At 44.0% G+C, this 27,652-nt stretch overlaps 1 protein-coding gene across 1 annotated transcript in view; it reads right to left on the reverse strand.

Annotated features, from left to right (window-relative positions):
* Nucleotides 1-23,792: 23,792 nt before the first annotated feature.
* The window catches only part of SPRED2 (sprouty related EVH1 domain containing 2), a 98,097-nt gene continuing 94,237 nt past the window's right edge, over nucleotides 23,793-27,652 (reverse strand). Inside the window, exon 6 of the mRNA XM_074988485.1 lies at nucleotides 23,793-26,832. Within this exon, the coding sequence (XP_074844586.1) occupies nucleotides 26,179-26,832 (654 nt within the window). The 3' untranslated portion in view covers nucleotides 23,793-26,178. The remainder of the gene's footprint in view (nucleotides 26,833-27,652) is intronic.

Here is a 27,652-nt window from a genome sequence, read left to right on the forward strand (position 1 = left end):
TCCTACCTATTCCTCTGTTTTTATTTTCTGGGGAACACAAATCAGGAACCACTAACCCACCTACTGAAACAAATCCACCATATGTTCCCTCTATGCCCAAGGAAATGTTGCCAATTCAAATGCAAACTTGCCCTCCAACCTGCAATTTTCAAGGGAAAAGGCATTTATAGGACAAATACTATATTATCAAATTATCCCACCTTCTAGAATGCCAAGCGTTAATAAGCAAAATGGCATGTTCAGCTTTAAGTCAACTTTATGCAGCTGTTCCTGTCTGGAGGATCGGAGACTGGCTAGTGGTGTGTCCCAATTTGTCACAGGTTTCGTACATGTAAACAAAAGAGGTGGGGCAGACAATCTGGGGCCTCGTTAAATTAGCTTCATGGAGCCCTGTCAAATGTAATGCAATGTTGAAAAAAAACAAAAAAACAAATAAGTTATCCAAGCTAAAAGCCTGGTCAATGATTTTTAGTTATTAGTAAAGAAGCACAGATTTTGCAAGCACTATCATTGCATGTGCTGAATGGTGATTGTAAAGATGGAGCACATTTATTTTAACATAGTTGATTCCCAGGTCAGGATGTTAGTTTTCTATTGCTGTGTCGTTCAGAAAACTGAAAGATCTAATGGCCTGTGAAAAACACTTGATTGCCACACAGACAGAAGAGTGTAATTAAAAAATAAAAGGAATAGCTAAGGAACATCCCTCCCTGTTTGCAGTTTCACCAGTGTAAAGAAGGACCAAGTACAATGAAGTCAATAGTCAAACACGACCACTGTGTTACCAACCTGGCTTTAGGAAGAAATGACAACCGCAGTGGTGTTCATAGGGTAGGAGTGAGGTTTGTCTAGCCACATCTTATTTGCATTTAACAGAAAGTGTATGACTGTTCAGAGAGCGTGAGCTGCTTTCATTCAGATCAGCATTAAAACACCCATTGACAGCCGTGCAGCAGGACCAGGCCCCAACGTCCATTATAGCAAAACACATCTTGAAAAGGCAGAAGGGCTCTTCTGTGACCAGAGACCTTGTTCATGTCTATTCCATGTTTGGTGCTTGCCACAAGTATTGGTGCCAGAAGTTTTTCCCTTTGTGGTATCCATGTCAGTGGTGGCAGCCTACCAAGGATTGTCCCTCTGTCCAGAAGTGCTCAGCCTTTTGGAATTCATCATGCCAATCACCTGGATGCCGCTCGCTTCCCAGACATCAGGAATGCACTGGAAGATCAGTCTTCTTTCCCTCACCCTTAAGTGTCTCGACTGGGGATGAGGCGCTCTTCACCAAGTGGACCTCACTGCTGCTCTCTGCAGGGCCTGTGCAGAGGTGCGATCTCCAACATGTTCCTTCTGCAATAGTCAGTGTTTCCTCTAATTTTTTCCACCCTTGTCACTCTTGCTTTTGTCCTGCTTTCCTCAGCTCCTGCCAACTATTGCTTGTTCGTAGTTACATCTACAATCAGGCCTTGGTACTGCTGGGGGTGAGTGGGGTCAATGGAACATAACACTGCACAGCTTTCTTCCTATAAGTCACAGTGTCTGTTGCACAACACAAGTGGCGGGGTGAAAAATCTGGAGGCATTGGAGCTAATGAGACTTTTGCAATCACCTTACAAAGACTTGCGCTGCCTCTCCCCAGTCTTTGTAAAGGGTGCAACCCACTTTGGGGTGCTGTATAAATAGTAAAAGCAAATGTGATACACAATAGGAAGAAGGCCTCGGGGGAAAGGTTGGGTTTGCTTTTAGTGACATAAGATACTTGTAATGCCCTTGGCAGGTGTTTATTTTCCCTGAGCCACATATATTTAATTGAATTATACTCAAACCTTACAAGAAATACTCCTGATGGCACCACAGCATACAGAAGATGCCCAGAATCCAACCGGTTTTCTGCAGGGAAGTAGCAAAAGCTCCAGATTACTTTTATAAATGGTCACCCCATTAAGTGTGTGCTGGAAATAATTACACCTGCAAGCGCCGGGAAGGGAGAGTGGGAATGACTATTCATTAGATCAGGAAAATAGAAGGTAAGACCGATGAGTCTGTCTTTGAGTGGGCATGATGCTTCACTTATTTGTGCCTCAGGTTATCTAGCTGTAATCTGGGTATCACTGTTCAGAAACATTGTGCCCCTTTGTCAGAGTGCAGAGAGAACGCAGAACAGAATGAGCCGTGGCAAACTAATGAAATCAATAGGCACACAAGAAAATATGTCTTCATGTGTCACACAACCTGGAGACCTCATCATCAGGGGCTGTGGTGAAGGCCAAGAGTAAAGCTGGGTTCAAAAAATAATTAGATAAACCCATGGAGGATGGGTCCAACGATGATTAGCCAAGAGGGCAGGGATGCAGCCCCATGCTCCGGATGTCGGTAAGCCTTGGACTCGCTGCAGTCAGGACTAGATCAGAGCGGATGGATCATCTGACGAGTGCCCTGTTCTGTCCATTCCCTCTGAATATGGCACCAGCCTCTGCTATTGAGCTATGGACGATTAATCTGTCCCAAAACGACTGTTCTTATGTCAAACAGCAAATTTGAAATATGTGAAGGTCATATTTTAGTCCAATCTGGAGAGTCTAATTAAGCTAGATTAAATTTCCCAAAGGCACAGGAGGAAGACTCTTTCCTCGCATAAAAGCTAGTTGGTTTTCAAGTATCTGAACTACAAAGAGATACATCATTGGCCCTCCCTCTCCAAACTCGGAGAAATCCAAACAAAGGCCACCAGGCAAAGGGGTAGAAAGGCAGGTAAAGAGTGAAGCAGTGAAGAAGAAAAGGGGCTGGGAAATACATGCCTATACGCACAGGCTGATACAACTGCCGACAGAAGTGCAGATGACAGAGTTACTCATTTTCCCAGACAGCTTCTTAGCTGTCAGCATAAGACCCAGCCATGAATAGGGAATAGCAGACAAGACATAAATTACGTGGCCAACTGAAAGAAGAATATGGATCACATATTACTTTAAAAGGCAGACCAGATGTTCAGATACATTCTTGGTTCAGCAAAAAGAAACGCTTTCCAGATTGACTGATGAAGGTTGCAGTTCATGTTTGCACTGCTTCACTGAATGGAACTCCTCCATGGCAGGGTGAGTCTATCAGCAACAAGGGCTGTTTGCAGTTCAAAAAAATATTAAGGAGTGAGCAAATCCATTCAATGATGCCAAATATCCAAGAGACTGCTTGTTTTCTTCCAAGTTCAGGTCTAGTTTTTCCATTCTAAGAACGCCTTTCATATTTGTACAGGTCTGATTTGGCCTGTAAATTGCCAAGTCCATACTTGGCCCCAAGCGCGTGTAATATTTAGAGGGTTTCTGGGCACAGCTGAGAGAACCAACCTTGGGCAAATTGCTTAAAACTGGGTCACTTACAGCCCAGACTGGGGTTTCCTTCTCAATAAGGCAAACTAAACCAGCCAAAAAGTATCTCTGCCAGCCCTTCTGACCAGCCGGAAGCTACACAAGCAAACCCACAGATTCTCCAGCAACCTCAATGTCCCAACCAGCACCCCTCCGATACAGGTGAGAAGTTATGAAAACCTATTTCACCTAATCTACACAGACTTGCCCAGCCCCAAAGGGATTAACCACTTTCCCAGGATAATTAGATCTTACCCAAAACATCAGGTTGTGCCAACCTTTTAGAATCTAAAAATCTAAGGGTTTATTAAGAAAGAATACTGTGAGAGAGAAAAATTGTTAAAGCGATTAAATTACATATACCAATCAAAGCTATTGATGATGCACGATGCAGCCAATGGTACAAGCTGCTGCCTTGAATGTCTATGAAAATACAGCCCTGAGGGATGCATCCCTAGTCCATGCAGGCTTAGCTCACAAGGACTGAAGACAAAGATGGCCACTTTCAGGGCCGTCTTTATAGTCTTGCCATGTGGAGGGGAAAACCCCTTTCTTCTGCACCTAGGCAACGGAGCTAATCAGAGTACCTGTTGGGACATTCAGCCATTGGCCACATGGTTAGCCAGCACATCTCAGTCACTGTGGACTTGAAGTCTGTTCCTTTGTTCAGCCCATGTCACCTACCTGGGAGATGATCACACCTTCCATTGTGAATCTCAGCACCAAAACTTTTCTAGTACAGGTACAGAGCCAGTATCTATAACTTAACATACAACAATGAGACAGCTGTACAGGTAACATAAGCAAATCCAGTGAATTACTAGCTTTCAGTCGACGCCTCACTTGGCACAAGATTTGGTGCAAACATAATACAGTGGTTACAGAACTGGTTTTATATGTCTTGTAAAAATCTGGTAATATCATAGTGCCTGTGTGTAGATATTTAGTATCACCAGCTGGTCTGCAAACACCCTGTGGTCTAAGTCATCTCGACACAGAGGTGCACATCTCTTGGGGAATTCAGGCCAGTTTACAGGGCTTGTAGTCGCCTTGCAGCTGGCAGTCAGACCAGTTTGCTACATGTCATCAGGAGTCTAGTCAACCTGAAAGAGGATCCTGCCTTTGCCTGATCACGCTCACCATTCCATTTAAGTGGATTAATGGAGGTTAGCTCCAATTTAGCCCTGTACAGCATTAGCCAAGTCACATTAAGTTCTCTACTACTGGCAGTGGTTTTGCTTTTCCCTTGTCATGATGCATTCTTAACAGACGTGTGCAAAAGCGGCTTTGTGAAGTCGTAGGCTCCTAGTTTCCGGCGTAGAGTTGGCATGTCAAGACCTTGCTGAATATTTAAATCTATAGTTTGGTTTGACTCACACAGACCTGACATTAACTGTTTCTGGACTGTTACCACCAGTCTTTGGAGAATGTTATACCACCACCATATGTAGCTGAATATTCCCTGGCTCCCACGTTAGAGCTGTAGGCCTGCTGATGAGACCGGCAAGGGAGACAACTGCATAAGGGGCTGGCCTTTCAAAGGGGCCCAAAGCCCGGCCCCTTTGAAACACACCCCTTCCACCCTAGACTCCACCCCCTCGAGGCATGGAGTACCCCCACACACACCTTACCCCCTAGCTCATAGTGCTGTTGGTCCAATGGCTGTCTGTAGCTCACCAGCAAACACAACATAACACCATCATTAGCCTTTGATTCTTTACATTAACTGCAGGCTCTGACTGTGGTGAGGCATTAAAAGTTAGCAGAAGGGTGATATTTTCAACAGAGGACTTTCAATTAGGGTATAAAATGTTGTAATAAACTAAAATGAAAACACGCCATTATTAGAATTTTTGCCTAAAGGCCCCATATGAGACCAGGGCCTCATTGCACTGGGAGCTGTACCTACACCAAATGAAGCAATCTCTGACCTGAAGCGCTTACGAGCTATATAGACAAGACACAGGAAGGCTTATTAGCCCCATAGCGTACATGAACCCTCTGAGACATGAGGCGATTAAGTGACTTGCCCAGGCTTACATGAGAAGTCAGTAGCAGAGCTGAAAATTGAATCCCTCTGGCCTAAGGTCTAGTCCTGGGCTTTAAACATAGCCCATCCTTCCTCATGAGAAATTTGCTCTTTAAGAAAGCTATTTATTTTTATAGTACTTCTTACTCCATCATGATATGTAGTAGACTTTTGCAATTGTCTTAGTGGTTTCCTGCCATCACCCCTCTTCTACTCAGTGGTTTGCACCTCAGCCTCCTAAACCCACGATTGTGAGCTCAAGCCTTGAGGGGGGCCATTTAGGGGTATGGGGCAAATAGATATAAAAGGGATGGTGCTTGGTCCTGCCAGGAGGGCAGGCGACTGGACTTGATGACCTCCAGAGGTCCCTTCCAGTTCTATGAGGTGTGTACTTCAGTGAGTCATGCTGGGATTGGTTTGCAGTTCAGGCAGTCGGTGGGATTTAGGCTTTAGCAGATCTATTCCAGCATCATCGTCTAGTGCAAGCCCTGCCTTTGTACAAAACAAAGTCAAACATAGAGGGGAATTGGCTGCAGCCTATTGTACCCCAGTTTGGCTAAATCCTGGCTCTGTTTTACACTCCAGACAGGAGCTAAGACAGCTGTGTGAGATATGCAGTACAGCCTTGGCACAGGCTGATACTGATGCCATGCTAGTGTAAATGGGATCTGTATTGCATCACTTGTGGAATAGTGACTTCTACCTGTATATGACATTGTATGGGTCGCGTCCTACTTCTCAAATACATCTGAGAAGTATGTTTACCTAAAGGAAATACTCTTAAAAGGCACACACACTTTGGTGGAAACTATGTCATTGTAAATGGAAAGGTACCTGGCAACCCAAAGCACATTTCAAATTATGTATAATAATCTCTCTCCTCACGGAAGTGCAGTGACTGCTTGGGTGCATGACAAAAAGACAAGTGTAGAACAGGAAACAAGAGAAATACTATTCTCCCTTTGAAAACATAAACATAAACATTAGACTTTGGCCAAAACAAAAAGAGGGCACTGAACCTCTGAGGCCCTCATTTGAAAACGTGCATGTGCAAAAGTCCCAGAGCAGTAGCTGTGTTAGTCTGTACCCGTAAAAACAACAAGAAGTCCTATGGCACCTTATTTATTAACAGATTTTTTTGGAGCATGAGCTTTCCTGGGCAAAGACCCGCTTCATCAGATGCATTCTCTTAGGCATCTGACAAAGTGGGTCTTTGCCCACAAAAGCTTATGCTCCAAAAAAAAAATATCTGTTAGTCTGTAAGGTGCCACAGGCCTTCTTGTTATTAGTGCAAAAGTCCAATTTACATAAGAACAAACAAAATGAACACGTGTGCAAACTCAACTTGCAAGTCAGGCAACTTTTTCAAATATTGGCACAATCCTGCAGTGACTTACTCCTGGGATTAACTTTATACACCATAAAGAATTCCATTGTCTGGGGAATAACAAGAAGGCCTGTGGCACCTTACAGACCAAGAGAGATTTTTGGACCATAAGCTTTCGTGGACAAAGACCTGCTTCATCAGATGCATGAGGGGATGGGGGGGGGGGGGCGTGTTTCAGCGGAGTATTTAAAGAATGGGGTCCCATTAAAAGGGAGGGCCAGAGCTGATAAGGTCTCTTCAGTCAAGGTGGAAATGGCCCATAATTAGTAGTATAGCTCAAGAGAGGCGGAAAAAACCAAGTCATTCAGTAGTGGGGATGAGGCCCCTTGTCAGATTCTAATATGGACGTGTGAACTTCCAAAGCAGAGAAACTGTTTTTGTAAGACGGAGGACAGCCACTCCCAGTCTCTGGTTAATCCTTGGCTGATGGAGTCAAATTTGCAAATAAATTGCCGCTCAGAGATTTCGCTCTCCATTTGATTTTTGAATTTTTTTTGTTGTAGGACTGCTACTTTTAAATCTGTTACTGTGTGTCCAGGAAGATTGAAATGTTCTCCTACAGGTTTGTGTATGTTGCCATTCCTGATGTCTGATTTCTTTCCATTTATTCTTTTACGTAGACACTGTCCAGCTTGGCCAATCAGATGCATGGGTCTTGATCAGAGGCATGTCTTCGCCCACAAAAGCTTATGCTCCAAAATATCTGTTAGTCTATAAGGTGCCACAGGACTTCTTGTACTTCTCAAAGATATAGACTAACTCTGTATCATGGTCTGGGGGTTACTCATACTGCATCAAGTTAAGTATTGTGGGACCTTCCACCATGTATAACCTTTTGTAATGAGGACCTCAATTTTACACTTTCTCTGGGAGCATTAACCTCCAGAAGCAGATTCCCTCTCGACCAGATTAGGGTATTGCTTCAGACAGCAGTTCAAAGGGAAGCATCTCTCTTCTGAAAACCTAACACTTCTGGACTCAGGTCACCCATCAAGTAGGTATTACAGAGACTCACTCATGGAATCAGAAATGATCAATGCCTATGGCTGTGTGTAGTTTATGAGAATATATTTCCGTGGCTTCTTAAGTTAAACTGCAGATAGCCCTGCCTAGTCAAATGTGTCACTGTACTAATGTTTGGACCAAAACCAACAAGAAGTCCTGTGGCACCTTATAGACTAACATATTCTGGAGCATAAGCTTTCATGGGCAAAAACAAAAATGGGTCTTTGTCCATGAAAGCTTATGCTCCAAAATATCTGTTAGTCTATAAGGTGCCATAGGACTTCTTGTTGTTTTTGCAGACACAGACTAACACAGCTACCTCTCTGATACTTGTCATTTTGGACCAAACAGATTCAGTGGAATGCTCCCATTTGAATTGTTACCAACAGCAAGATCCAAGTATCTTAAGTTTGCTGGACCCCAGGTATAATTCTCATTACTGAAATGAAAGCCTACGCAATCTTTTGCCATTGCTGACTTTAAGACGTCTCCCAGTTAATGGAAAGATGAAGTACAGGATGGAAAAATGTCAGAGCAGCCTGTTCACCTTGGCAACAAACAAAAGCAAACCATCCACCTACAGCACTTCAGTGACATGTCCAATACTCTGAGGCTGAATGATCAAATCACATGGCGAGCCCTGCAGCAGCCAGAGCTAGACTGAAAGCAGTGGGCATTATTTGATATGTGCCTTGCTGCAGACTAGGAAAATGTTCCACATTCCATCACGCAGGCTGCGTCACAGGATATGAGTTTGAACACAACCCAGCTTGTATATGGCCTTTCATCCAGAAGTCTGAAAGTGTTTTTCACAACATAGCTAAGCATGGCTAGCACTATTATCATACAAACTACACTATGGCACAGAGGGCAGGGGGCCATGTTTTCTAAATTTCACCAAGTTTAGGCGCTCAGCTTAACACGTTTAGCCATGATTTCCAGCTGTCGCTCATGCTGCTGTCAGAGAGTGATGATGAGGAGCTTGGTCTCAAATTGGGTTCCAAAATTAGTGGAGATATTTGGGACTCTTAGACCAGGGGAGTGCAAAGTGGGGGGCATGAAATTTCATAAGGGTGGGTAGTACGATTGACTGGTGGGTCTCAGGCTCATCCAGCTCATTTAAAATGTTGAAATACAGTACTGGTTTTACATATATTTATATACTGATTAATAAAGTTTTTATATTCTACATGCTTATTTTCTTACACATGCTGAAAGGGTTTGTGGGTTTTTTTGTTGTTTGTTTGTTTGTTTTCATATGAGCATAACCAAAATTTCCATTGGTTTGGATTACACAGGTTGGGTGCCCTGCTAATTGCAAGGATGGAAAGTGGGTCCCAGCGTAAAAAGTTTGCTCACCTCTGTCTTTGACAATGAACTTTTCCAAAGTCATGCATTCAGTTAGTGGTAGGACAGCAATCAGAGCTTGAGTTATATTGAATCAATCAAGTTCTATTACCTCATCTGATCTACTCTCATGAGTTAGTCCAGCATTAATAATCATCTACTCCTGCTTTCGCCAAAACAGATGGCAGACCTGCTGCTCACATTGTTTGGAAGCAGGACCATAACTTTGGCCCTTATACAGTACAGAGATGTGATGGCCACTCAGGGTGCAGAGGCTAGGAACCAGTTGTCCTTTTGTATCTGTGGATAAGGGAGGAGAAAGTGTAGAGAAGAGCTGTCCACAGAGCTAAAATAAACACAAAGAGGCTTTTTTTTATATTGTATGTATTGGCCAGGATTTTAGAAAAATAAATATTTAGATATGGGTCTAAATATGAGGCCAAGCATGAAACCCTGGTTCCGCTCAAAGTGAATTTACCACTGATTTCAATCCGACTAAAAGATTACAGCCCTTGACTGCAGCCCCTGCATTTAAGGAAACCCCATGGGCTCCCGAGTGGCCATTACATGGGAACCAACCAATGAGATCAACAGCATTCCCTGGCCCAGGTCCAGCACCAGGTAGCACTGTCCTGTGATGGGACAGAATCAACTCCTTTGCCACCCTCTTCTCTGAAGATGAGGGGGGGGTCTATGCTCAGTGACCACGGAAAAGTGGTCCTGAGAGGTGCTGGGGAGGGGAAGAGTGAGACTGGACTATCACGGCCAGTTTTCTCTTAGACAGCACCAAGGGCCTCAGTGCAGAGTGGTGGGCTGGGACTTCATGTTCTCTTCTACCTCGACACCACCGACTTTTGGATTGCTGTCAGTGCTGGTACTGATCTCTTACCCCAGCAAAGGCCTCTCGGTTTGAGGCTACTGCCATACCACCAGTACCTCTCTGACCTTCCAGTGCTGATGGGACATCTGGTCTATAGGCTGGAGTCAAAGGTGCCAGCTGAGCTGCTGAACGACAGCATGGTCCAATGCAGATCACACCTCGCTTTGGACATGATCGTGGGGGTCAGGGAATGTCCTCTCTCCTCTGGCAGCTTGTTTTCCTTTTTCCTCAGCACTGGAAATACAGAGCAGTGCCAGGACTCCCAGAGGGTGGGAGAAACACACCTCAGAGACATGGAGGTACTTGGTGCTGAGTTGGAACAGCCTGGCTCCAGCGGAATGCAGCTTGGCCTCCTGACCCTTTTTAGAACAAGGGCTGAAGTCTGTGCAGATTTTGCAGCCATGCCTGATGTGAGCTTCCCCCAGCCACTTACGAGTGCTGGAGCATGGGTTGCTCAGGAGCATGGCCTTGCTGTAGGAGGCCCATGACTCGAAGCTCAGACTCCCTGGTGCTGTGAGCAGACGGAACCCAGCTGAGCACAGAGAATACTAACGACGCTACCTGCTAACACTGAATAACTATAAGCAACACCCATAAACAACTTAAAAGAAAGAAAGTCCCCTGAGAAAGACTTGCAAAGCACTGTAACATGGTTCCAGTGACCATCACCGGTGGCAAGAAGTACCCAAGTGCACAGGCAACACATGGAAAGTGCACTGGGGGCCACCCCCGCCCCAGCAATAGCTGCCCCTGTTTCATCAGCACTGCATTGTTTCTGATGAGTGCAGGGATAGTCCTGCCCCTCCCCCAGAGCAGTGCCACCCAGGAGCAGCATGAGATTCCAAGCTTGCATTACTCTCAGGCCATGCTACACTCGGAGAGGGCGTGAGGGTGAGTCTGCACTCCCTGGGAGTGGTATAGTAGTTCTGTAGGAAGAGGTGGGTAGGGGCAGGAGAGGGCAGGGCATGGGCAGAGCGAGGGCAGGAGGGGAGCGACATGGGGGGGAAGGGTTGGGACATGGACAGAACAGGAGTGGGAGGAGAGAGGCATGGGTGGGGAGGGGGGCCTCCCTTGGGATCCCAGCGCTGGTTGCCTCTGCCTGAGCAGGCAGTGGGGCCCTTCATACTGACAATCTGAGCACAGGGTACTAGAGGGCACTCAGATTCATCTCAGCCAGTTGAATGCCCATGTCCCAGTACACCTAGATGTGCCAACTTCCTGGTCTAACCACAGCTTAGGAGCTGTATTGTTCCTTATTACTGTCCACTTGAAAAACAACTGTAACTGCTACTTCAGATCTGAGCTAGCAAGCAAGAGAGAACTAGGCTGATATACCTTCCAGATGGGTGGCAGATGTTTGCTGCATGGAATCAATGAATAGATCTGTTTTCCTTTTCCCCTTTGGAAGCTTTCCCTTTTCTGGGACTGGCCTGGCCAAAGGCCCATTTGGTTCTGTGGTCTCTTCAGCACAGTCACATTCATTGAATCAAGCAGGGAGCATCTTTGGCAAGTCTCAGTCCAGGGGCTATTTCAGGGAAGGGTCTTTCATTGTTGTCAAGCCACTGGGGCTACCAAGCTGCTGGACTTAATTTATTAATGTTTTAAAAGATTCTTTGAATCTTGATTTTCACTTCATTTGGGTAATTTCACGATTCTGCTCCCATAGAACCTTTTTCTCCTACCTTTTCTTTTTTGCAGCCTGAACTTTGCAATGCTCATTTCTCTATATGTTCCTCTTAAAACATCAGCACTTTCAGGGAAGAAGAAGGCTGGGTGTGGACATTATAGCCACTTATGGGTGCTTAGTGTAACCACCCAGGGGCAGACTTGAACCTGGAAAGCTCAGTGCAGGAGCCTCTACAGGTTGAGCTAAAAGCCCGCTCACCTTTCATCTAAGGTTGGGGGAGAAGATGCAGTCTTTCTCTCTGGCTGCATCTACACTCGCATTCCTCTTTCGAAAGAGGCATGCAAATGAGGGAAATGGAAAATGCAAATGAGGTGCAGATTTACATATCTGGTGCCTCATTTGCATATTCTTTCACAAGAGCTTCTTTTGAAAGAAGAAAAGCAGTGTAGACACGACTCTTTCGAAAGTGAACACCATCTTTGAAAGCACCCTTCTTCCCTTTTTTTAATCAGAAGAAGGATTCTTTCGAAGATGGGGTTTCACTTTCGAAAGAGCTGCATCTACACAGCTTTTCTTCTTTCGAAAGAATAATATGCAAATAAGATGCCAGGTATGTAAATCTGCACCTCATTTGCATTTTCCATTTCCCGCATTTGCATGCCTCTTACAAAAGAGGAATTCAAGTGTAGACACAGCCTCTGTGGCTTGGTCCGCACTATAAGACTCTATCAACAGACGTTACTGTCAGAAGATAGCTTCCGACAAAACGTCTGTCAACAGATCATGGCCGGACTGCAAAGAAGATTGAAAGAGCAATTCTCTCTGTCATCTGAGGGCTGCCAGACTGCCCTGCCACGCTCTCGACAAAATGGCCAACTGCAAGCACAGCAAACAGGGCTGCCCAGTGTCCCGGAAGCCCTGTCTGTCGACAGAAGCAGCTCCTTCCCCAGTAGGTCCAGCCTGGCTTTCTGTCGACAGAGGTGTTCTGTTTCATGGGGGAGTGGCAGAACACTGTTGACAGAAGTGCCACGTTCTGTTGATTTACCATTGACAGAATGCCTTGGGAAGGTGGACACTCCACTAGTTTTTGTTGCCAAAACACCAGTTTTGTCTACACACTCTCTAGTGTAGACATAGCCTGTAATTGGTCTAGGTGCCACTACATGAAACAGTGACTCAAACCTAGGTGTGTGGGTTACACTTAGCACGTTTGAATAGCAAGATCTTTCATCTTTTACCTAAATACGAACATAAGACCTTTCAAAAAATTACTTCCAACTTCTATGTATATTTGTGGATGGTATGGGTGAGGGGCAGCACGCATTACAGCTCACGTTAACTTCCAGTTTGTAATTTACCTTCTTTAGTTGTTATGAAACTTTCTAAACCCTAACTCATTTCGGTTTGAAACTTCCCATGTGCCAACAAAGTTTTTTCCTAAATTCTGGTGCTGTTTCTGAGGCCTGTGCGTTAAAAATCCTATGTTCCCAGTGTTTTGCACAGAACGTCTGCAAAACATGGTTACAGTCTGGATTTTCTAACTTGGCTTGGTTTGTAATCCTTAATAAACAACATCTGAAGAAAAATAAGTAGAGATGATAGTTTTAAAGCTGTGCTTTTGAAGTTAGAAATGTCAGATGAGGGCAGAAGAATTTTGCTATGTAAACTTTTAAAATGTGCTATATTTTTAATGCATCCAGAGTTTGAGTCAACCCAAAGCGAAAGGCAATCTGAATGAGAAGGCCTCAAATTTAAGGGTAACTCAGGTAAGTTGTCAAAGTTCTAGTTGAAGAAACTGAAAATTCCATTGGCAAATCTCTCTTCTTTTTTTAGAAAATTGAACAAGAAAATTCGATCCAAAAACACAACCAAATAAGCCGACATTAACAGAGCAACAAGACAGAGCAATGAAGAACTCCCATGTCAGGAAACGCATCATTGAGATTCATAGCTCAATATTAAAACCATCCAGTGCCTTGAATATGATCATCTGTGAATACGATCGTAACTTAACCAATGTATGTGTTGAAAAAGAAATTCCGGTTTATAATACACTGTGTACTTCACAAATATGATAATTATATAAAGATAAACTCATTCTAAGAGTATATTATATTGCAAAAGGGGAAGATTTCAGACTGAATTTAAATCAATATGTGTTGACTTTGCAGTGGTTGAGTTCACTCCAAAGTGTATTTTTTGATATATAAATATACAGTGAACAGTCATGCATGCCTGCATGCACAAAGATACTTTTGGTTTTTAATAGAGCTTAAAAAGTTACACCAATCAAAACTAGTGATGTCATCATCTTGTCTTACTCTGCATAGACAGTGGGCTGCCCTAAGTGACCAAACAGAAAGGAGATCCAAGTCTGCCAGCTCTGCCTAAGTTTGTTTACAGGCGCAGACTGGCAGGATCAGATGAATGACACTGACGGGCTGTGTATGACTGCAGGGAGGCACGCTAAAAATATTTTGAGAGATTTAAGCGCGACGCACCAAAAATACATACATAGTTTCCACCATTGTAAATATCTTGTCTCTGGTCAAGAGCCAAACATTTTTATATTTATTTCCACTTGTGGCATCGAGCCGTTGAGGAATTTAATGCCCTCATTCAAAATGTTAAAAAAACAGCTGAAGGCACATCCTGGTGGGATAGGCCCAGTTATCAGAAAGGTGTTTGTTCCTTTAAGCATCATGCATGGAAGGCATTGAATGGCCTCTGGTGTTAGTCATGCAATTAGAGTCTGTCACTTTGCAAAAAAAAAAAAAAAAGGGTTGGTCATTTATGAAGCCAAGTTTTATCCATAATAAATATTAGAAACCCACAGAACAATGGGTCTGCTAATGGCCATCTCAGACACATGCCTCAACTGTCATGACAGCTGGCTGGCAAGTCACATTTCCAGCTGGAATTAGCCCAAGACCCTGATTTATGTGTTCTATTCTAATTGAGATGATTAGTTTGTTTCATGCTCCATCTAGAAAGTTGGTTGTGTAACCCAAAACCTCTTAATTAATCTGCAGAAAGCTTAGCAGAAAACCTGCTAGCAAGAAAGGAAGGATAGTCATGTGTTTAGGCCTACTCTAGAATACATGATGCTCTTCTTCAATTCTTGGCTCTGTCACCAATTTCCTGTATGAGCTTAGCTTTTCAGGTCTTACTCTTAAACTGACAAACTCTGTGGCTCACTTCGCCATCTGTGACATGGGGATAAACAACACCTCCTTCATCTGCCTTGTCTGTTTAGACAGGCTATTTGAGAACAGGGACTGGCTCTTCCTGCGTGTTCCCACCACAGTAAGTCCTCAACCTTGGTGGAGCGGATAGTAAATTTAGTGTTAAGCAGCACCTAGTATTTCATAACAATGTCAGAGCTCCTGGTCCAGATGAGGAGAAGGAGAAAAGCAGCCAGAGACCTTGAAAGTTGAAAGAGGGGGGTAACAGCCAAAATCAAACTAGTCAGTGGCAGCGATGGTGGAATAGTTATACTGAGAGAGCAATGTGTGTGTGTGTGTGTAGATAGGGTTGACTAGGGGGAGGCTTATTCCCTCCCCTCACACACATCAGTTAGTTGGTTACAAACCTGCTTTTATTGTTTTCCAGGTCAGGCTGCTCCTTAGGATTTATGGGGCCCTCTGCAGGGTTGTTAAACTGGTGCCCCACTGACCCCTCAGTATGAAGAGGGCACAGCTCCTGCACAAAACCTGTTTGGCAACCAGGTTGCTCCACTCCAGCCCACGCACTCCTCCGCCCCACAGGCAGAGCGCCGCCCGTGAACTACCAGGGATTAAACTGAATTTTTGCATGAAATTGGGGCAAAGTTATAAACTATTGCAAGTATTTTAAAAATAAAAATATGAAAAGTTTGAATCTATTTATTTACAGTGTCATCATTCATCCCTTGAACTTGACCCGACCCCACCATCCCTCCCACCAAAGTGGCAGTGGTGGGGAGATGAGGCAAGTAAAACCAGTTTCCCCCCAGGGGTGGGAGTGGAGAAACAGGGGTGGGGGAACTGGGACTGCTCGAGGGGCACTGCTGGGGTGTGTGTGGGGGGGGGGCGGGGAGAAATGGGGCAAGGGGAACTGGGGATCCCCTGGGATGCTGGTGGGAGGGAAGGCAATGTGATTGGGAGAACTGGGATTTCATTTACTCTCTGAGGCCTGGGTGAGAGGGCTTACCTAGAGCAGGGGGCACCCATGGGCTAGGGTCCATCACAGGATACCAGTGCCCCCTCCTGCTGGTGTGGTCTGGGAACCCCCTCCCTGCCCCCCCCCCCGACTCCCTGGCCTCTGCAATAGTGTCAGGTCTGGGGGGGGGGGGGGGGCACGCACCACCCTCCACCAGCACTACCCTAGCCTGGCAGGAGCTCACCAGCACAGGGAGGAGGCGGTAACTGCCACGGGGGAGTCCAGTCGTCTGCGGTGCGGTGTGACAGCTTGAAACTCCCAGGCCAGCCCCAAGCCCTCCTCTCCCTCACCCCCACTTGCACCACCAAGTGGTATGTGCCTCTGGGAGGAGAGATGGAGCCATAGAGGAGCTGCTGAGGCATGGGCTGCCTGGGCTCCTCTCCACCCTGGCTGCTGGTGAGAGAAGCCAGCGGGTGGTGGAGGGGCAGGGAGAAGGCTGCCCTGCTGCCGGCTGAGAGCATCCCATTACATGCACAGCACACATGGCTGTGTAGGGGCCCCAGAAAATTTGCCCCCCCCCCCAGATTTTCCAGTGCCCTAGGAAACTGCATATGCGGCATATGCCCAAGGGGAAGCCCTGTACTCGGTTCTAAAAGCAGCCATCAATTTTGCATTTCCTGGCTAAAGAGTTCTGCCTGACAAGAACAATGCGAAGCTGAAGTCATTCAACAGTAAGGTTCTGCCCTACATGCCGCCTCCCTTGTCTACATTAGCGGTTATATATACAGAGACACATACTAACTAGCTACCTACCTTTGGCTGTCCCAACTATCTCACAGCTGATTTCCCTTCCCCTTGCATTCCTATTCAAGCAACAATCTAATGCTCTTCACCGTAACACCCAGTCCTCACTGGGCAGCAAACACCTCCCCTCTAGTCTGTATTTGGATTTAAACTTCCTTGCCATTTCCTTGAGTCAAACATGCGTCTCATGGCCTTACCTCACTGACCCTGATGCTTGCAGCAGGGACCAGCTCAGCAGCTCTCTCTGGCTTTGTTACGGTTTCGATGCAGGTAGGACTTGCAGAGGGGGTTGCAAGCTTCCTGAGTAGCCCTGGCTATTCAGCTAGCTGAGTCTCTGCAACTTCCCAACAGCTAGGAGAGAGCAAAGGTAAGGCAAGAAGAGAGATTCCAATCTGCCTGCTGGAGCAGAATACATCTGCTGCCAGACGTTAAACAGGGTTTGTTGTTTAAATGTTTAGCTACATTCTTTCTGATACAAAAGGAGATTATGCATATAATAAAACCAGTGGGAGTTGCTTCCCTTTAATTCAACCAGAAGCAAGACAAACTGGAAGTCCCATCCACATTTTGCCAGCTCATCAGTTGTAAACCTGGTGATACTACAACAGAGTGTAGAAGTTTCTACACAGCACAAATGCAACATGTCAGGAACATTAAATGGAGGCCAGAATCATGCTATAAACTAAACAGAGTGTAATATATAGAGCACTAACTGGATTGTTTTTAAAAAAGATCGTTCTCACACTAGGCAGAGAATGGTGCTCTACACTGTGGATCTCAAGGGGAGCTGGATCAGACCCTTCCGATTTATTTGTCTCCCCCATCTTCATTTTAAACTCTTAAACCGAACCCCTTGCACTGCCTCAATTTTTCCAAAGGCAGGGCTTTGTGTTTTAAACTGAGTCCTGTGCTGATCGTCTGAGACCGGTTTATGAATGAACCAGGTATAATAAAAACTAGGGCAGAGAACACAAGGTGCGTCTCAGTGAGGATTGCTGCTCAGCCAAGATCTATTTACAGTTGAACCAGTATAGGCTTGGAAATTTCTTTTCCTATTTAATGTCACTTAAAGATTGCTGTTGAATGTCTGGGGATAAAAATAGCTACAGGCTGAACCTCTCTAATCTGGAACTCTCTCGTCCGGCAACATCTGTAATCTGGCATGATTTTAGTCATCCGGCTGTCCACTGACCATATGTGTGGCCAAGTTTCCCATGGTCCCATAGTTTGTTTACAGCCCCAAGTCCTGACTCTCCGTGTTCTGTGCCGGTATTTTGCTGTTATTTACCTCCTAAGTGTTTTATAAGAGTCTAGGAAGCAGTGGAAGTGTTGGTAATGTGCTAGAGAGAACACTGACCTCCCATGATCCAGCAAATTCTCTTGTCTGGCACCGGTCAGGTCCTGAGGGTGCCGGCCTATGGAGGTTTAACCTGTAGAAAGTATGGATAATAAACCTGGAAAGTGTTCTGCATCAAGTACAGATAGAGCAGCCCCAAACCAAACTGCCGTGTATCATTTTTACTGGAGACTGCTGAATTCAGCAATTGCAACGCTGTGTACTCTGCAAATCTCTACTCTGATTAAATAACCTTTTAACTTAACTTCTTTTGGAGCAGGAATAGTTACTTATTTTATAGTCGTACAGAATCTTATACCTAAGGTAAATTATGACTTAACCGGCTTCATACAACTTGGTAGAATAAATCACATGACCAGAATATTGGAATCCTTGTTCAAGGAGGACAGACCAGGGAAAAAGGGAGGTGTTGCATTGTACCTGAAAAACACACACACACTCTTATTCTCAGGTCCAGAAGGAGAAAAGCAGACAAGTGGGTGAAGATAAAAGGGCAAAAGAAAAAAAAATACATAGTAGGGAGCTTGCTATCAACCATCAAATCAGGAAAAGGAGACAGTGAGTTGGGCATTTCTAGAAAAAAATAAATATCCAAAAGACAAAACCTGGTGGCAATATGGGCTTTAACTAAGCTTATACCCATTGGAAAAGTAACACAGCAGAACACAACCAGTTCCTTAAGTTCTTGGAAGGTATTGGGGATAACCAGGGAACCGACATTTTAGACTTGACTCTGACTAACAGGAAGGAACTGAGCATGAACCTGAAGATTGAAAGCAGTTCTGAGGAAAGATATTATCATGAAATGACAGATTTTAGCATTCTAAGGAAAGAGAAGTGAAAGAAACAGGAGGAGGATGGAAAATTTCAAAAACGATTTCTTCCAGCATCAGAACTGATAGGACCCAGGGGAAGAATACCTCAAGGAAAAACGAGTCGAGAGCACTGGCAGTTTTTCAGAGACCATATTAAAGGCACAACTGCAAACCATCCCAGTGCAAAGGAAAGATAGGAAGAACAGTAGGGGCTTGTTTACACTAGCTCACTACTTCGAAGGGAGGATGGTAAGTAGGGTGTTGGGAATTTATTAATGAAGTGCTGTGGTGCATATGCAGAACTGCATTAACCAAATTCCCCCCTGCAGCAACTTCGAAGTGTTAAACTCTGAAGTGTTGGCTCGCATCTAGCCGCAGCTCACCCATCGCATGTGCTTGTTGCTCACAGAGAATGAGAACACAAGGGCCACATCTACACTAGCCCCCTCCTTTCAGAAGGGGCATGGTAATGAGCCAGCAGCAGTGCTAATGAGATGCTTTCATGAATATGCAGTGCCTCATTAGCATAATGGCAGCCATACATGTTTAGAAAGTGCTGCTTTCGAAATGCATGCTACCTGGGTAGACAAGGGCCTTTCGAAAGGACCCCTGATTTTGAAAGCCCCTTCTTCCCATTTGGGAGGAAGGGGCTTTTGAAGTCCGGGGGGGCGGGAGGGGTGCCTTTTGAAAGGCCTGTCTACACGAGCAGTGTGCGTTTTGAAAGCAACACTTTCAAAACGTGCAGAGCCACTATTATGCTAATGAGGCACTGCATATTCATGGCATCTGAAGTGGCTCATTACCATGCCTCTTCCAAAAGGAGGGGGCTAGTGTAGACGTGGCTGAGTTGTAGGTCTTGAACCCTGAAAGATGGGGTATAATTCCCTTGAAGGGGTTGGAGGGCCCTATATGGGTGCTGCTATATACACAAACTCACATTTCAGTAGTAAGAAGAGAACTATCTACCTACAACAGACTGTTGTTCTCCTAGAAACTACAAGTGCAAATAAAGGATTCTGACTCCTCGACCTGTACAGTAAGAAGGACCTGAGGATGTGTTGCCTTGCATGACCTCCTATAACCTCTCATAGAACACAGGGGCTACGTCTACACTAGCTCCTTCTTTTGAAAGGGGCATGGTAATGAGCAAGGTTGGAAGGTGCTAATGAGGTGCTGCCATGAATATGCATCATCCCATTGGCATAATGGCAGCCACAACAATTCAAAAGTGTTGTTTTCCAATTGCACGCTGCTCATGTAGATGGGGCCCTTTCAAAAGGCCCCTGTCTACACGGGCAGCACGCAATTCGAAAGCAGCACTTTCAAATCGCCATGGCCACCAATATGGTAATGAGGTGCTGCATATTCATGGCAGCATCTAATTAGCATCTTCCAACCTCACTCATTACCATGCCCCTGTTGAAAAGAAGGGGCTAGTGTAGACATAGCCAGGGTGACATAAGATTGTGTAGGTCAAAGGGCAGAGATGCAGAAAAAGCTTCCAGCTCCTGGAATACATGCACACCTGAGTTTGGAATACATAGAAGGACCATCACAAAGAATTCCAAGCTGTCTACATCTCTCCCACTTTCCTTGTAATGGGGAGGGGGGAAGGAAAGAGTGAATATTTCCCATCCAATTAGAATTTAATACCAATTAGATGATACTTTTTACTTCCTCTTTACTCTTTTTTGGTCTCCTACCCTTTCAGGGTGCTTGTTTTGGTTATAGTACACTAACACATATTACAGACACAGAGAGGTGGCCATGTTAGTCTGTATCTTCATAAAAAAATAGCAGTCCTTTAGCACTTTAAAAGATTAACAAAATGTTAGGTGATGAGCTTTCATGGGACAGACCCACTTCTTCAGATAACAAAATAATTTATTAAATATTTTTAAATTATTTTGTTAGTCTTGAAAGTGCTGCAGGCCAGATTATAGAAGGCTTCAACTCCCCACTCGGAAAGGAGAGTCCCATCTACCAGGCATCCCAGCTTTTAAGGATGCTGTTTCCTCAGCTACAACTTTTGCTGCTGTCCCAGTCTGTGGCCCATCCTTTGGAGAGGCAAGGGAACGGCTCCCACTTTTTGAAAACAATAATCTTTTATAGAAGCAAGAAGGATGATTTGGAGCAGTGGGCTTACACATGCACGCCCAGTCCAAATACCGTTCTCTCTGCAGTGACGCTGAGCGTTAAAGCATTGCTGAAGTGGTTTTAAAAACCACTTACACAACGAAATGGTGCCCTTTCCTCTCCTGACGATGAGCTCTTAGCATCTTAGTGCAGCATGATTGTCCACTGGAACTGGCAGGATGATGGTAGTAGCAACTAGATGAAAGCTGACAGGCTGAAGAGGATGGCTGTCTAGGCCAAACTGGAACACAAAGGGAAACTGGAAAGAGAAAAATCTCCCTGCAGATTTTAGCTATTTTGGTATATGCACTGATGTTGTCATGTCAGTCCCAGGATATTAGTGGGACAAGGTGGGTGAGACAATATCTTTTATTGGACCAAATTGTGTTGGGGAGATGGACAAGCTATTTGGATGGCACATGCGCAGTGGGTTGCAGGGCTGCATTGCTAAGACAAAGCAATCAGCAGGTGTGGCAGGCTGAGTTAGAACCACACTGTCCAGAGGGAGGCCAATGAGAAAGTTGGCTGGAATGAATAGGCTAGGAGTACAGGCTATATCACAAAGAAAAACAAATTGAGAGGACTGGACAAGGCTGCATTTGAGGGAGCAAGGGGAGCTGAAGGTTAACTCGTACCAACAGCCTGGTGGAATGGGGAATGAGGCTCTGCCTGGAAGGGAGTGGAGAGAAATACATCGGCGGGGGGGAGCGGGAAGAAAATGGGGCAACAGTGAACTGGGCTGTGTTGTGCTGCAGAAACCCACATCTGAAGGAACTGAGAAACCTGTCAGGTTGCCGTGATGTCATGGGAACTGGTACCAAACAGGGAGAAGCTGAGCTGAGCTGTTTGAGCATGAGAGTTTTGGGACTTTTTAGTTTGAACTCTGGTTTTGGTTTCAGAAACTGTAAAGTCAGTGGTGCCCTCACAGAAGGGGGTGAATAGAATTAGTGAGGGGCTGGGTTTCAAGAGGCCATCCAGACCTGGATAAAGCCTCTTTCTGGAATTACTGGGTAAAAACCAAAGAATACTAGAGCTGGAAGGAACCTCAGGCCATTGAGTCCAGTCGCCTGCTCTCACAACAGGACTAAGCAGCATCTAGATCATCCCTGACAGATGTTTGTCTAACCTGCTCTTATATCTCTCCAGTGATGGACATTCCATAACTTCCCTGTGCAATTTATTCCAGTGACAGTTAGGATGTTTTTCCTAGGCCGTGTCTACACGTGCCCCAAACTTCGAAATGGCCATGCAAATGGCCATTTTGAAGTTTACTAATGAAGCGCTTAAATGCATATTCAGCGCTTCATTAGCATGCGGGCGGTAGCGGTGCTTCGAAATTGATGCGCCTTGCCGCCGCGCATCGCGTCCAGACGGGGCTCCTTTTCGAAAGGACACCACCTACATCGAAGTCCCCTTATTCCCATGAGCTCATGGGAATAAGGGGACTTCAAAATAGGCAGGGCCCTTTCGAAAAGGAGCCCCGTCTGGATGAGCCGTGCGGCGGCAAGGCGTGTCAATTTCGAAGTGCCGCTGCCGCCCGCATGCTAATGAAGCGCTGAATATGCATTTCAGCGCTTCATTAGTAAACTTCAAAATGGCCATTTGCATGGCCATTTCGAAATTTGGGGCATGTGTAGACGTAGCCCTAATGTCCAACCTAAACCTCCCTAAACTGCAATTTAAACCCACTGCTTCTTGTCCTATCCTCAGAGGTTAAGGAGAATAATTTATCTCCCTCTTCCCTGTAACAACTGTTTATAGACATTTGAGAGTTACGTCCCCTCTCAGTGTCACTTTTTTAGACTAAACAAACCCAATTCTTTCAATTTTCCCTCATGCCCTTCCAGTATGACTATGGACCATTGATAACTACTCTCCAAGCATTATTATCCAAAATCTGACTACTGAGACAGTCTGAAAAGAGTGGTGGTGGTGTTCTTGTGGTGTGGGTTTTCCATAACCTAACGTACCAGTCTCTTAATAACACTCCTGGACGCATTATTTCACCTCACTGAGAAGAGGAAATAGCCCAAAAAACCCAGCCAAGGACCTCTGGCTTGTTGCTTCCAAAGCGTCAGATCCTTCTGCTGAATTTCCACTCCAAACATTTCAAGTCTTGCCTGCCAGTGCAGCAGCTGCTGGAATCAGACAAGGCTGCTCTACTCCAGCTTGCTGTACAGTGATGGAGACCCAGAACTCCTCCGATGCTAATTGGGCCTGCTATAGAAAAATCAAAATCAAACAAAAATGGAAGCCCAGAGACAAAAAGACAAGAGTCCTAGGGGAACCTCCTGTTTCTTTGATTGGAGATGAAATAATGGGAGACAGCCAAGCCTTTGAACATCTTAACCTGCTAGCAGCACATTGCCACTGTAGACTAGAGGGAGAGGAAATTCCACACTTGGAAAATGAGGAATAATTGAGTTATGGTAGAGCACCAGGTGCACAAGAGGGAAAAATCTTCCATCATTTCCTCCAAGCCAACCCTTGATCAGGCTTCCCTTTTGTGTTACCTACACTGACAACAAAGTCATCCCCATCTCGTTTCCAGATTTTCAAATAACATAAGCAGCAGCATTTTGATACGACGTGTTTATATTTACATGGGCTACGCTGATCATACATATTAGAAACAATAAAAAAGGAAGTTAACTAAAATGTACATCATACACTTGTATATATATTTTTTTACACAGAGGTAAAAAGGCTTATAAAAATCAATACAACAGGGTTGTAACTTTTAGTATACAGATACATTATGGATGTAGGCTTCAGGCACTTTAATTTGTTAATGTGAGCAATAGCTTGAAAAGAACATTTCACGACTGAAAAAAAATTTTGTTTAATGTTTTGTTATCACAGATACAAAAATAAAATCTGGAGAATTTCTCTCAAATGATTGATGTCAGTATTGCAAAGCTGACTGGGGAAAATACTACACACTGTTCAGCTGCAGTGTGGCAACCAATGAGAAATATTTACAAAGAACGCCTCCATTTTCTACCATTGTGCCCTTACACCGCTGCCTTCACAAATTAAAGAAAACATGTAACAAAATCTGCAAGTATTACAAAAACCAAGAGGGTAAGGAAGAGGGATTTTTAAAAAAGAGGACAGGCATAAAGGCTGGGAAGTATTTCTGATTTAATTAAATAAATAGGGGCACTTGACAGAGATTTGACAAAAAACTGTAAGATCTCTTCATAGTGTTGTGCTTTGTAGAGGCAAGACCTTACAGATGTTTGCTGATAGGAAACAACTTGGGGGAAAAAAAAAAGGATTGTTCCATCACATCTTTTGAGGCTGGCTCGATGTTTACTAGACACCATTGAGAGATTTGTCATTTGCGATCAGGCACAAAATAGTTATATTTCATTCAGTGAAACCAGACTTGTTACACCAAGAGCAAAAATCCATCCCTTTCTACTATAATTCCATTTTTCTTTAAACCTAAACCCAGCAATTGCTACAAAATAAGTTTACCAAACTCTATTCTATAAGCATTTGTATAATTAATGGATGGTTTACAAAAAAACTATGATTAACTCTCAGAGGAACTGCTGGAACATTCCAACCCCAAAGAATGGTAAGCATTTCTTACATCTGTTTGTCAAAAATAAAAGGTTCTTTTTCTTTAAGACTGATGTCTATGTGCAAGAAGAGGGAGGGAAGGGGCATGCACCCACTGGCAATTTACTGCAGAAAAAAATTATGGCAGGAACAGCAGTGCCAGTTTTGACAAGCCAATCCCTAGCTGCCTCAAAATATTCAGATTGTACTATGCTAGTTATAGCTAACTGCTCTAAATCTGTTTTTTAATAAAAATTATTTGGCTTGTAATTTTTCCTTGTAACATATTAGAAAAATACTCATTTCCCAGCTAATTACAAGCCTTGTACACAAGACATGACATTAAATTTTTTGTAAAGCATTCTCGTCTTGCTGTATGCATAACACAACCCTCTGGATTCACTTGCTATATCTGGGCGATAAGGTGAGAGGAGAGGGTATAGGAGAAAATTAGACCCCACTCAAGCAAACCGTTACCCATATGATTAACTCTACACATGTGAGTAAGTGCTTCTGAATTGAACAAAACTACTCACGTGTATAAAAGTAGCACAGGTGTAATAAGCGTTTGCAGGGTCAGGTCCTTAGAAAACGGGAGTGGTGGTTAAATTTAGACTTTTTATTTTAAATAAATAAATATTCAAAGTTACTCAAACACGAGTTCCATTGTGAAAGTAAATTTATCATGTGCATGTATCTTTTCTAGAGAACAAATTATAATCTAAAATATTTTTCTGCATAATCCACCATTTGCTCAAGGTTTCTCAAAATCACAGTGGATTATACGATTTATTTTGTGGCTGCCCTGGTTACCTTGTTACTAATTTTTTGCATGACGGCAAGAAAAAAATATTTCAGCTGAAATATTAGTGTTTTATTCTCAAATAAAGACATAGCAGGGTAATGAAAAGTTCCCCTCTGTTATGTAGAATTCCAAAACTAAGGGTTTATTTGCAAAATTATTTAAGAAAACAGCCTAAATTTAAATTTCCCTTTCAAGTACTGGTCTGAAATGACTGCGGTTTGGAGAACTATCAGAGTCTCAAAATTTAACTGAAAATAAGGCTCATTTTCCGTATTCACTTATTATTTGAACTTTAACATCAGATAAATAATTTAAGATGTTTGCCAAGAGAAACGATTAGGGACTTCAAAGAAAAACGGCAGCTTACATTAATATTCTGGCTTTAAAAAAAAAATCAATCAGTGACAGCAGTACTGTGTTGTGGTACAAGTTTGTTACTAGAACACCTTCTATACATACAATAATTGATCGCAGGTTAAAATACTTTCTAGGTGGGATTTCATACCATTATGCCACATTTCTCAAAGTGCCAATGCTTGCTAGGTACACATGGCATCGCTCAAGGCAAGCTGTGGCAAGACACATCCAAATTAGAGATGTTCTCAAATCCACCACCATCCACAGTCCATATTTCAAAGTCCTTTTAACTGAAAAAATATAAACATGTACATGGCATTCTGTCTGATTACAGATTAATAATACAAAAGTCTACGCTGTAGGTTAGTTTGTTAGAACACTTGAAGAGCAAACCAGTGGAGAGTGGCCCCTGAAAAACCAAATATAAAACGATCCAATTGGTTTCCGGACTCTCTTGGGCACACTGGCTAGATCAAAATACAAAGGATTTGACTGCTCCAAACCAACGTGCTCCTTAACTACAGGGAAAGCATAAGACAACTGAAACTTGTGTGTAGTCATCCAGCTGCTTTGTGTTTCCCACCACAGCACCTGCACATAACCCCACAGTGGTAACACGCCCGAAGGGGCAAGTAACAGCACATACATGGGGCAAAGAAGGACAAGGCGATAAGGGCCATCCACCGGAGGCAAAACTTTTCATCACTGGTGTCGCATGAACAAGGGTCTGTATAGTCTCCTTCTGGATCAGACATACAGTGATAGAGCAGACTGTCCGCACACCACATACAGCTGACTCGACGGATGCAACTTCTAACACGGTCTGGTGCGTCCTGACACTGACCCCGCCTGTTTTCCTCATGATTGAATATGTCCCTGCAATACACACACCGTGATCTCTCTCCATCTTCCTTCCGTCGGGATTTGAACTTGACAGGCTGAGTCTTTATCACAGCACCCTTCATATCATCACCCGCGTCAAAGTCTGAGCTGTCTACGTAAGGGTAATTGTAATCGTGTTTTGAGGCATCACTTTTGGCAAAGCGTACATACGAGTCCACGTCGTCGGTATCAATGTACTTCCCTCGTGATGGGGCATGGCGGTAGTCCTCGTAACCGGTCATCCAAATCTTTTCCCGAGGGTTAATGCGCACTATCTCCTCCTCATCATCTGGAAAGCTGACGTGGCGATAGGCCCTTGGTATTGACTCCTGGAGAAAAAGCAAACAATTTATTTTTCTATTAAAAACTGGCAAAGGCTGTCAACATTTTTGACCACGCGCTACTTATCGTGTGTATTTAGGAAATAATTCTAAATCACTGTCATCGGAGGCCTTTATGGTTGGTCTACTTCAACTATGCGAATTGCATAGATGAAGTCGACATACCTACTGTGGAGTTTTCCATTAAGTAAGGTCAATCAAGGTTGCTCTCCTGTCAAGGCCAGCTACTCTTCTCATTTTGCTGGAGTACTGGTGTTGACCAGAATGCGTTCAGAGATCAATTTATTGCATCTTTGATGATGTGATAAATCAATGCCCAGTTGACTGATCCTTGCCAGGTGGATTCCCAGCTTAGTAAAGGCATATCCTCAGTGTTTTTTTCTTTTTTTTTTTTTTAAATGTCTCTTGATCACACACATTATTAAAATGATACAACTCACAATTAACTTTTTCATTTTTGTATGCAAGTGAGCTTTGATTAACAAAATAACCAACTTATCCTTTAGAGTGTGCCTTGCTTTCTGCACTAGCATGGTGGGAACAACCTTCTACCTGCTTTGATCAAATTGTGGCAACAGAAAATAGTTTCTAAACCTGCATTCCATTTAGATACAAGGAAAGGCATTTTGCTCACTCTACTCCCCTCCCCCATCCTGCCAGACACGTTCGTAACCACCCAGTACAGGGACACAACCTCAGGTTAAGAATTTACATGGCAGTGCAATGCTGCAGTTGCCTTTTGTTGACAGCACAGGTGAATGTTTATATTCCCATTTAAAAAAAATACCCTCCTTTTCAATGAAAACAT

This window comes from Carettochelys insculpta, chromosome 3 (genome assembly GCF_033958435.1).
Source record: "Carettochelys insculpta isolate YL-2023 chromosome 3, ASM3395843v1, whole genome shotgun sequence".
NCBI lineage: Eukaryota > Metazoa > Chordata > Testudines > Carettochelyidae > Carettochelys > Carettochelys insculpta.